Source organism: Ischnura elegans, chromosome 7 (genome assembly GCF_921293095.1).
Source record: "Ischnura elegans chromosome 7, ioIscEleg1.1, whole genome shotgun sequence".
Taxonomy (NCBI): Eukaryota; Metazoa; Arthropoda; class Insecta; order Odonata; family Coenagrionidae; genus Ischnura; species Ischnura elegans.
This window is the reverse complement of record NC_060252.1, coordinates 23580369-23593272: the sequence shown is the minus strand read 5'-3', so window position 1 is coordinate 23593272 and position 12904 is coordinate 23580369. Positions and strand designations below refer to the sequence as shown.

General features: G+C 40.1%; 1 protein-coding gene across 1 annotated transcript in view; it reads left to right on the top strand.

Annotated features, from left to right (window-relative positions):
• The first annotated feature begins 320 nt into the window (after positions 1-320).
• Positions 321-12904, top strand: part of LOC124162398 (lipase 3-like) — a 40610-nt gene continuing 28026 nt past the window's right edge. Inside the window, exon 1 of the mRNA XM_046538922.1 lies at positions 321-636. Coding sequence (XP_046394878.1) covers positions 484-636 — 153 coding nt within the window. The 5' untranslated portion in view covers positions 321-483. The remainder of the gene's footprint in view (positions 637-12904) is intronic.

Here is a 12904-nt window from a genome sequence, read left to right as displayed (position 1 = left end):
GAAAATGATGACGTTCGAGAGTCAACATTTTAGCTGTCATTGACGCCATCCCTTAAATTTTGTACGTGGAAAAATGATCGTGTGATTGTGGCTTCATGCTCCCCATTGCATGAACTCCTCTTTCATTACGTTTTTTTCCGAGGGCGGGAGTCGGGAGAGAGAAAAAACGAGAGATAGCGGTGTTGGTGGAGCGGGTGGGGGGGGGGGTTACGCGTCGGCTTCCTCAATGAGAAGGAAAATCCTCTCTCCCCCTCTGTCCTCCCCTACTTCCCCTCCCCTCTTTCCCCTCTCCTCCTCATGAGCGTCCCCTCAGCGGCTGAGCAGTGAGTGCTTCGCCAAGCGTCAGTCAACTTGTCGCTTGTTGTGCCTCGCGACCGACGTCTGTCTGATTGTTGATAGTGTTTGGCGCGCGCTCCCGCCGTGGGATAAGTGTTGGTTGATTCAGTGTTTACAGATTCATTCATAGCTCGCCGAGAAGGTGGTATGATGGCGGTCGCACGTTTTCTGCCTCTCCTCTTCTTCATGGTGCTGCTGCTCGTGTCTTTGGCTTGTGCTTGCATCGCCAGAGAACTTCCCGTGCGAGAGAGGGCCATGGGAGCTCCCGCCATGGACAACCCAGACGCCTATCTGCCCACAGTGAGTCAAACATTTCTAAGCGGGCTCCCGAAAATTTCTCCATCCCATTTCAGGAGGCAACTAGACCATGTGGGTTTGCTTGCCACTTTTGCGGACCCGACAAATTTCGATAGCGTAGTAACCCAATCGGAATCAACCGTTCGGAATGAAAATCATTCGGAAATATTTCGAACAGTGTTAATCGCACCCCCTAGGAGCACCTATATTCTACCTCATTTTACCAAACTTTTTTAAACCAATTTCTTATCTGTTTGTTTGTCCTTCAGGGCGAAATATTTATCTACTTCCATTTAACCCGCATTCCAATTTGCCATAGAATTAAAATTTTCATTATAGATCACTATCGGTTGGCAATGTATTCTTACGATATTTCTGGTCCCTCAAAGACAGTAAAGTAGGAGCCGTCATTATCGACGTTTAAAATTTGTTTTTAGTGCTCATCTGAAGCATAAATTTTTAGAAAATAAGTTTTATAGTTAAAGAAGGAATTCTGTGAAGGAAGTTCATAAGTTCGAATCCTGAAATTTCTTTAATTAATTTTTAAGTTAATTTTTCCTTACATTTTTTATTTTTTTACAAGTTGACTCCTCGCGTCTTTAATCGTTTTAGGCTTTGCTATTTCGCACTTTTCTATATAAATGTTCTTGGAAGCCATAAAAGCATCACTTTTATAATAGAAAATTAAGAAAAAAATAAAAAAGATTAAAACAACAATTTAAATAACCGCGTAATAACCTTACCAATTTTTATTAAAAAGAAAGGAGATAATATTACAATAATTTTAAAAATATTTAGAATCAATGTTTATATCTTAACTAATAAAAAGAATATGAACCATCCTGCCTTGGACTGAGGTCTCACGTTTTAATTTTACTAAGAAAAGACTACATTTTCAGAAACAAAAACGATGAAGGCATCAATTTCAAAGCTTATGTCTCAACACTTAACCATCAGGTAGGACTATAATACGCAAATGTTGAAATTGATGAGCAAAACGTTTCTGGTTCCGAACATGTGGTCTTCCATCGGTAAACTTAAAACTAGGCCCAAGGTCTTGTGTTCGGCACGATGCCGTGGAATTTACTAATACTTGTTAACCAGTATTATTATTAAAAAGGCAGGGTGATTTCTATTTTGCTGGAGTAAAAAACGAGGTTTTTTTTTCAATATTTTTTAAAGCCATTGTAATATTTCCTTTTTCATCGTGATGATTCGACAAACCATTCCTCTCCATTCCTCTCTCCTGTCCGCTATCCTTTTCATAGTGACGCATTTATTCTATTTATAACCTATCCTATGCAACTCATAGTTCAAATAAAAACTTTTTACATTCAATCACAATGGACAGCTGGAAAAAAATGTTGAACTATCTCATTCCTGCGATGTTCCTCTGTTTGAAGCGAAACAAAGGGAGGATTTATATTTCCCGAAATGTCTTTCAACTCCGGTCTCGGAATGAGTAAATTGCCTCCATTGGCTGTTATTGGGTTTTCAGGTTTCCGTTTGAGGGGAGGAATCGCTCCAAGGGAAGCCGTATAATATTCCTCGGCCGGGAGAGAAACAATCCTCGTGAAAACTCCTTCCCTCGCGGCCACCCTACAATTTTCCGAACGCCACGGTCATTCATCCTCGCAGCACATAAAAATATAGACCCTACCCCTCAAGCTACCCCAATAAGCTTATGGCCCGGATTGAAAGAGCACCAAACGTTGTAAATAAAAGAATTGCACCTACTGAGTCTCACCTATTATTTATTGAAGTTCTTCATTGTTGTCGGGAAGAAATTAATTCCTTTAACTTCGAAAAAAATATCAATCCCTTCCTTCGATATCTTCCCATATTTTATCGTTCCTGTCGGACCTATTGTGGCTATGAGATGATCCTCTCCGTGTTGCTATGAATATCTTTTCTTGATTGCTCAAGAATTTTAAGTACGCGGTGGCTGACAATACATCTCCAGGCTCACTGAAGAATCATCTATTGCTACTTTCGTGCTATGAACTGATTATGAATGAATATGGAAAACGAACTTTTCATAATTTCCTTGCTTATGAAAAGAAATTTAAGTTCGAGCCTGTCCTTCATTACGATACCTCCACCGCAAAAACGCTCAGTGATCGCCCACCAAATCAAATCCGCCCAACAATATGAATCCGCTCTGCTGGCAGTGTCCGGAGCATAACCGCTCATCTCCTATTCTCCAAGCTTGGAGGTGAGTGTTTATGCTCCGGACACTGCCAGCTGAGCGGATTCGTATTGTTGTTCTACTAGATGAGCGGATTTGATTCGGCGGGCGATTGTTGAGCGTTTTTGCAGTGGAGGTATCGATTATTGCGTCCAAAGGTGTTGTTTATAGGACGCCAACACTACAGAGAATGTCTATCGGCTGAGCCTGCTTCTACTGAACCCATTGTCAGACTGATTTTTCCGTTGTGGAAAAAAGTGCGGAAAATTACCACTGCTGTTCGAATTATTACTTTCTACTGAACTCTTCACTATGGGATGCTGTTACGTTCTCCACAGATGTAGCCAAGAAATTGCCTGTCTTTAGAATTGTGCTCCATTTTACTACATGGGAAATCACGAAAATTTAATGTGTTTTTTTCTCTGCTCATGTAATTGTATGAGATTTCGAATCTGAAGATGAATTATTTTAATCCCATACGACAGCTTGTTCACCCCTCAATGCGCCATCCTTACTGGCTGAATTAAGTATGAGTGTTTTCCCATTTAATATAGCAAATGGGAGTCGCCCATCTTTGGCGGGCCCGAACGTTCTTAAGTCTGGCTTCCGTACTTAGATACCAGCATTCAAATGTTTCAAGTTCAGTGCTGACTTCGCTTTGTTGATAATTTACCGGGTAGGGAAGTGCAACAAACAGAAAGAAAGGATAATTATGTGAGATAAAAATTCAGTGTGAATCGAAAGATATTGTTAGTGATTCTGGATATACGTCGCCTTAGGTTAGTGTCTTTGGCTCGGAAAAAATAGGCCTACCTAATATATTTGGATTATGTATAGTATGCCCTGTAATCGGGATATTTTAGAGGACGCATCAATCACACTCAACTGGTCTGATTACCGGCGTATTACTTGCGTAAAACTAGCACTTTTATTTTTCTTAATCAGGCGAGATAATTACCAAAATTAGTATGCATCCCAAATGTGGAATATTTATCTTTGTTTATACTTGGAGGTTTTTTTTCACGTCTGAATCACTTAGAAGTAATGGTATGGATTAATTTTTGTTCTGCAAAAATTTCCAAAAGTATAGCCAAATTTTTGAACAAGTAAATCACCGTTCTCAACAATTTGACTTTGCGTAGTTAGACCTATTGTGAATCAAAACCATCGATGAAATATTTTCATAATTGCAGCACGAACCACGCATCAATATTGGGAAATCAGTTTAAAAGGACTTACGATTGTTATATTGCCTCTCGATGTACGAGGCTATAGTCATTGCCACTGATTAATTTCTGGAGATATTTGGACATGAATGATGGACCATCCTAAGTCGAGATCCGTCAGTTGTAATTTGTTCCGATCCAGCTGACGCTCATATTATGTTTCCATGGTTACACCAGATAAAATCAAGTTTTTGTGAGCTTAAGAGGTGGGAGTTCCGGTTCATTTTGAGGATTCGGTTACCGTCATATGATTCATGACCATGATTCGATTCTTCAAATCATTCTTAGTAAATTATGTAAATGCACAATTCTTTGATTTGAACCAAATCCATGGCCCATGTGCAGTGGTTCTTAGTGATATTTGATTTCATCTTACAATTAGATGAACGTTTAGAATCATTAAGTATGTTTTACTTCAGTCAAAGTGGAATGAATGCATACCGGACTAAGTCAGAATCAGTTCGCAGCATCAAAAACCTGCATTTCCAATATTCTTACAAAAATCAGCTTTTACTTAAGGTTCCGTTTGTAAAAATACTACTGAGACTTTATGACAGGGACAACCAACCGCAACCCACTCAATCGGATTTGGATTCATTGTACATTTTAAACGATTTTACCAGAGAAACAATGATTCATTTTATTCGGTTCATTACAATGAATTGGTCATTTTGAGCGTTTTATTCATAAATGACGCTGCTCTAGTGAATGCGTAGGCTTCATGACGCAAGTGAAAAAGACGAAAAACGACGGGTCGAGAGCTATATATGCTCTGCAACAACTTTACGTTGAGCTAAAAAATTGCATTGCGTAATACATTTACTGAAGAGCTTTGTACCTAAATGAGTGGTGACTTTGCATTGGATAAATCAAAGTAAGGGCGCGCTTATGATCCGTCTGCAAAAAAAGCGCTCGTAATGTTGCAGCGGAAGCATTTGCACGAAAATTATGGAAATGGATTCTGCAATGTGATGTAGTAATGTGGCATTGAACCTCGTATTTGTGGAGACATCTTTCCCTTCAGAGGTCGTCCGCCCGAAATGGACATTCGCACCTGCGGAGGCCACGCGAACGACCTCCACGCCGCCACCGACATCCGAATGAATTAATGAGTGTAAACTAAGGCCACCGACCACGTCTCCACAGCAATCACCATGAGTGCCACCAGGAACCACCGAAGAGCATGAACCACGAGTATTACAACAATGGAATGTTGCCAATCGCGACGCTGACAGTAGAGAGATCCGAATTTCATGGGGAAATAACTCAACACTGAATGTTTCTCGGGTTTCCGCATTGGTCAAAAACTCCATCATCGTTTTTAACCCGAGCGGAAGCCCTAGAAACATTTAGTACTCACATACGCGGGGAAAATTCTACGGGGTCTTCAGGTAAAATTCTCTCACTCACAATCAGTGATTCGACCCGAAGGTTGATTTGGTTAGGTGAAGGCAGAGCTCACCTCGAACTAAGCCACAGGCGCGTGGATTTCACACACATTCAGGGTAGGGATGGGGGCCAGATTCTTTCCCTCGCACCTCGTGTATTTTTGTATGAGGGAGTCCGAAGACTTCACCAGGGATTTGAACCCAGGACCCCTCGATCGGCTGCCAAATACTCTTCCTTCTAAGCTGCTACGCTCCCCCAGGTATAATTATGGGATTAACGATTAAAATCGAACGTTATGAAACTCGTCGTTGAGCGCAATGCACCGATGTGTGCATAATTTCACGACCACCTAGATATGTGCACGGCTGCGAGTCGACGAGGTCGTAGCGAGAGTGCATTTCATTCCGCGGGAAACGAGAAAGTGTGCGCACTTCCCATTTCAACTGTTGGCGTCGAGCGCAAGAGCGCAGACTAAATAGAGGATGACCCATAGATGGTTGATTTACGTTGCCTCCCAGAGCGTATTTTAATCGGTTTCCAAATATGTCCGCAGGACGGCGATGGCTGCAGTGCGATCCATTTTATTTTCATTATTTGCAATACAGTAGATATTTGTGCTCGCGAGAATTGAAAATACAGTGTAACTCAGTTATAACGTCATCAAAGGGACCAGAAGATTTTTAACGTTATATCCGAGTGACGTTATAAAAAAAGCAGCCTTTAATCTGAGTGAAAGGACAAAGTAAAGACGCAAATGTTCTGCTATATACAGCACTGTTTATTGAAATCTACTCGTACATTGGAATATGTATAATAAAAAAACGTTAATAAAAAAATTATATTCACAATTAAATATTTCCGTCGTCGCCAGCTCAACGTCCAGCTTGTGACCTGCTTTTGCTTTTGATGTTTCTACACATGGTTTCTATGAACTTTGGGACATAATACAATTACACTACCACTTTTGCGACCTAAGAATCGCAAAATTTTTGACGCTATACCCGAGCGTCGCAATATTTGTTGACGATATAAACGGGTTTTCGTACAACATAAAATGTTCAATTTTGGCTGGTCTGTATAAAATGTGACGTTTAACCCGAGTTGACGTTACAGCCGATGCCGTCATAACCAAGTTCCACTGTGTATGAATTTTAATAGATGAAATCATCACGGCTATGAATGTTGTTCAGTAGCCCTAATTATAGCAAAAATCGGCGTGGAATTCGGATCGCTATGCCTGTTAGCAATCCGAGTGGCGACTATTGCTAACCCATTCAACAGTCCGGTGGCTGAGTTCACATTTAGTTGTCGACTCTATTCTATAATATTTTCCGCATTCTGCTTTGCGCTATGAGGCCGTCTGCTCAGAAATGAGCGCTTATACCCATTTTTGAAGTGAAAACTTCTTATTGAAGTTAGGCACTTTTTTCAGATTGGTAAAAAACTCTGCCCTCGCGTGACCGTCACCTCAAAATCGTCACAGCCTCGCTGTTAACGGAGGAGAGGGAAATAAAGAGAGAAAGAGTTTTGAATTTTCTCGTTCCTCGTGTATGAAAATATACTCTGAAGCAGAAAGGATCGCTACGTTTAGTGTTGGTAATACTTAGTCGATTTTGTTCACAGCAATAGTCATAAAAAATATTTTCTTGAATTTCGGCTAGTAACTTGGCTTTTCCGAGTTTATAATCCTAATCCAGTTTTAAATTTAAATAGTGAATCATGAAATAAGGTATCTTAAAATGAAAAACAACATGGATGTATTACCGAATTCTCCAGAATTAAAATCGATGTGGCCAGGTATAAGAAACTCATACTTTCAATAGGGTTCGAACAGTTGTTTGCTGTTAATTATGCAGAAGAATGATAGGTGGCGATGAGTACGCCTGAATTTTTTTCAACACACACCCCAATTCTCTGAAGCTAATTTTTTTATAAGTGTGAATTTCATTATTAAGGCTAATTTTTCTGTAACCATTTAATGACGTGATGAGCGCTTGCAAAGTGGAGGGAAACTTTTTTTTTATTGCATTACATTATTATGGAATGATTTAATCAGGAAAATGTTTATTTCATCCTGTCTAATATTACCCTCCCATCTTTTTACGAACGTATGAGTCTCGAAAGAGTGTGCAATTGTGATTGATATCGGATAGTTATCGTATAGCCCTCATCTGTCATTGTGGATCGTGCCTTTTGTTTACAGTCGACCTGCGCCGCGGCGCGCCTACGCTTCTTCTCCATGGTGATGGCAATCAATGAGACCCGAAACATTTGAAGCGCGAAATGAATGAATCGCGGCTCGTATTTGATGTGAGGAGAGATACGAGTCGCCCCGCCGCCTATTGGGAGCATCATCAATTGGCATCGCGTCAATAATAATCGTCGGCATCCCTCCGCGCTGTCAATGGCGTCCGCCGTAGTCAGTATCAGTCAATCGCTTTGCCGACGAGGATGCAGCAGCAGCAGCCTATCTAGGTACTTACTTGGCGTTGTGCAGGCAGATGAGAGGGGAAAGGCCTTGGGTCGGGTCAGAGCACGCACAGCACAGCCCAACCAATCCGTCGTCGGCCGTGTCAAAGCAGACTCCCGACACCCAAAAAAATAAAGGGAAGGCGAAAATAAAAGCGAAACGTTATTGGGGAGAGAGGCGCATCCTTTGGCACACGTTTTGATTGGGGGGGAACTATAGGGGGCTGCACTCGCTTTATACTTGTGTACAGCATCTACATACCACGACGCAAGCCGCCTCAATAGCCGTGGACCTGGCGTTTAAAAATTTTCAAACATTCGTATAATTCATGTGTACATTAAATGAAAGCTTTTTTAATTAGATGTATCTTATGTGCCTATATTTGTATATTGTTCAATTGTTTCAGTATTTCGATTTGTCGCGGAGACATTTGCAATGATACATTTTCATCCATAATCGGTCCTGACGAGTCACATGACGCTTTATAGATTGGTGGGGAAGCAGAATTTAATATGGCAAGCAAATAAAATACAAACGTAAGGTTCCCTATTCGCAAAAAAAAACTTCTACGAGCGAACAGATAGTGTTCAGCAGCTTTTAAACAAATTAGGTTGGGGGCCGCTTTAAACTCAGGGGCTTAGATTGCATGAGCTATTAAGAACAGTGATATCTTTCAGAGAAACAAACATCTTACTGTTAGATCCTTACTAAGTCCGATAGATACGATGAATAAATGGAGACATTTTTCCGTACTGATAGGTATGGGAACTCTTTTTTCCCCAGAATAGGGAGGTTTCCTATTATTTTTTATTGCCTAAATCGAAATATTATTACTCCTGGAGTACACATTTCATGGTTTTAGATTTTTAAATGACGATATCTATTTTTCGCGATTAAGTGAAAAGTGAAAATTTTCAATGGCGCGAAAACGTGACTGCTACGTATGAATACTGGGGAAAGCCCGTGTGACGTCATTCTGGTTCCATATAACGCCATGTGAGGCCTACTTTGTGCGAGGTTATGAGCGCCGCTACGATGCAGGCTGCTAGCAGGTAGTAGAGTGCCTCGCTAGCAGGTAGCGCTTGGCTTAAATAAGGATTATTAATACCTTATCAAATGAAGAAAACTTTCCGACCTTAGCCAGTGTTAATAAGTGATTATTAAGACATGTTCCCCTGAGCTCTGCGCCTCATGCATGCATTGGTAATCTCAGACGATGTAAAACTCCTATCTACTCGTATCGAAACTAGATCCCTGTGACGTCACGTGGAGTGGCATCGCATGGCCGCCAATCTGGCCTTTTTCAAATGCAGTTAAAATTGACCATTTCCATTTGTCTAAATGGGATTTCTAAAATCAAACAATTTGTATATTATAAATACACTAATGGTGGGTAACGAATCGCAACCAATGCCTTTCGTTTTCTTTGATGAAGGAAACTACCCTATTTAATAAATTCTGGACATAACTTCGAACGCGCATCTCCTTTTTTTTGTTTTCTTCTTTTTATGTTCACGGCTGGGGTCCAATTTTTCAAGCGCAACACTCCGTCTGTCGGATAGGACGTTTAGCCGAGATCCCCTTGGCGCCTTTCTTTAAGATCAGACTAACGCCGGCGCCGGGTTTCTGGCAGTTGACAGTCGCCTTCTCCAAATTCCACTCCCTCTCTAAACTCTCTTATTTTCCATCCTGCCTTGTGTTTGTATTCCCTGATAAATGTTTAGAGATCAGTGGTCCGCCTTGATGTTAAGACTAACTGCGTCAAATGTGAAGAGCATTTCTGAAGCAGCTCATCCACATACACATACACGAGGTGGTACATAATGAAAGGGCTACCTACCACCCCCTGTTGCTACGTGATCTTGGCTCATTAGAGGCTGACTTTTTCTGCCGCGTCTTACGCTCCTCGTTTCAAGAGGAACGTCCTTGCTTCCGTTAAAATAATTTCTTTTTTATTTTAGTCTCTTTAATCTGTCCCCACTCGTGTCCTCAAATTTGGTTAGTTGTCGCAAGGGCGTACCCAGGATCAAAAGTAACAGGGGGGCTAGCCATGGTTGTTCAAGCTGTAGGTAAGATTCAAACATGGAAAAGGTGAATGAAATCAACATTTTAAGGAAACTTTAGCAGCTCTTTATTAGTTTTTTTAAATTATTCGCTTTGAAAAAATATTATTTTCCTTAAGGACATTTGCGATTTTTCCTTCAATGTGGGGGCAGCTGCCCCTCGCTGGGTATGCCCTTGAGTTGTCGTATGGATTCATTTCCGTTGTCACACACTCCTTGATATTATCTAACAGTCTCTTTCTAAATAAACTCTTTTACCGGCGTCACCTTGCTAATCTTATATGCCTTACGGTTGCCTTATCCTTGTCTAATCGTGGATATTGATTTTGGTGTCTTCTCTTCAAATAGGAAATCGGGTTGGTCGGGTAGCTAGAGTGTTGGCTTCCCATCCCGTGGGCTCGGGTTCGAATTCCGGCGGTGGCAGGGAGTTTTCAGAGACTGCCGGATATCTGCTTGAATGATGTGTGATGGACATTTCAAGCACAACAGTCCGTCCGTCGGATAGAACGTTAAGCCGTGATCCCCTTGGCGCCTTTCTTTAAGAGCAGGCTAATGCCGACGCCGGATTTCTGACAGTTGACGGGTCAGCTGACGGTCTCATCCTTCAAAAATTCCACTACCATCCTAAACTCTCTTATTTTTCCATCCTGCCTTGTGTTGGTAATCCACGCAATTACGCCGCGGGGGCGGGGGATAAAGTGGAATGGATTGCATTTAGGACATTGTCTTCATCTTGGCCTTAACACTTTGCGTGCTATTGGCGTAATATTACGCCATCCGTCTTTTGAAAAATCGTAGTTTGCCATTTTTTTTTAAATGTGGTAAACTTTTAAATCCAATCTCTAAATAAACAAATGGAAAAGACAAAAGAAAAAGTCATTATTGAAAATGATGCCAAACACCTATTCCTCGCATCAAAGGTTGGTTGTTGAGAAATAACACAAGCGTATTAAAAATTACCAGTAATTGGGCACAGATATACAGTATTTAAATAAATAAATAATAAATAAATAAATTGTTTCATTAATCCAAAAAATGAAAAGTACAGAATAGAATTCATTACTTAAAAAGAGTAACTTTAGGTAGCCATTATGGACAACGTGTTCTAAGGCTACCATCATTTACATAGGGTCATGCTGACATAGAAACATTTTAGGCACAGCATTTGAATTGAAGTAAGTATGTATTACATGGTATTATATCAAAGAGAAATATCCTCCATACTTTGCATTCTAAACAACCAAGACTGTATATTTTTTCATAATTGCGTTATTAGTTTTTGCTTTCAGACATGAATCAGGTAATAATTTATACACTTTTGGGCGTATAAACAAGAAACAACGTTTATGCTGCGTAAGATTAGGGCTTGGTAAACTAATACGTGATCTTCGTAGGGTGAAGGAAGGACGGTTGTATAATAATAACCCCGTATTTCCACTTCTCATGAAAATTCGACGTAAAACCTTGTAAATAAAAAGATGTCTCAAGGGAAGAAAACCTATACTACAAAATAAAGGAAAGGAATTTAGGTCAGCACGGTAAGTATTAAGCTTGTCCTTCACCCAATAAACTTACCTTTCAGTCAAAGAAGGTGATTGTTCAAGTCCAATGTCTTGTCAAATGTTCGTCATCCTCACTGGTCAATACTCCTAATATTTGTTTGACGTATCTCTCCACTCAATTTTCTTATCAGCAAATCTTTGTACACCTAGGTATTCCTGCTTTTTCACATTCTTCTTTACCCGATCAATATATTTTGTTCGCTGTCGTCCGTTTCTGTACTTACTATCCACATATCCCCCGATAATTTGCCTTCATGAGGCCATAGCGTCTCACGTCGGTAGGCGAGCTAAAGGGGGCGTTGTTGTTTCACGACCAAAAGTGTTTTTTTCCCATAAACGTGATTCAATGATAACATAAAAAATATTAATGAGGTGCCATCTTCGTTTTGATCCACATATGAGCTCTGAATTATGCATTGACTCGAGTAAATTTAAGCAAAAAATCTGCGTTGTATACAAAATGCATGCCATATACTTATCAAGGAATAAAAATGAACTAGGGGTTAATCACAAGCCACCTAATTTAAGTGAAGTAAAGAGGAATGAGTCCTAACGCATCATTTACAGAGATTACACTATTTCATTTTATCACTATTCCTAGAAACCTATTATGCTTGCATTAACCATGAAATAATGAAATTAGTATATGAAAAAGATAAATTTTTTCATCATTGTACTTTTGTTGATCTCATATAATGCGTTTTGTGAAGCACTCCTTCACTTCTCACGAGACTTTAGAAAAAGTATTACAAGTTATGTTTTGTCATCAGCACTATAAGACCATCTCGTCGAAATTCCGCTTCGCAAGTTTTTGCGGTCTTTTTACCACTTCGGCTAAGTAAGCCCGTTGAATATGATACTGCGAGAGAAAATTGCTTAACCGTCGATTTCAACATCCGTCGACGACAAGGAGCTTTAAACACGCTGTGTTGTTAATATTTCCTGGGATGAGAACTGGAGCGCCACCAAAGGTGATGAAAGGAACTACGTATTTGGAAAAATACCGTAGGCATTATCGCACAAGAAAGGCATCTTTTATTAAACTTGTATTACTTACTTTGTGTTAGTTACTTTTACCGTCTACAATTATTTTCCATAAACTACCACCTCGTTGTCATCCTTTCGACTAGAAAGGCACTTTCAAAAACTCATTCGCGTGTATTTTTTTTGGAGTATATGCTGATAATTTCTCATAAGTCATTATAAATCCATCAGATGAGTTTACCAGTCCTCTTTAAATTTTAATCTTTAATCATTTACGGATGTATTTTTAAATGCAAAGAAATTTGAGCCTCGAAACATATGTATTCCATTTGCGAGGAAATTGCCTGCGTCGAACATTCTCTTTGGCAAAACACCAAAATTTGCCAGCA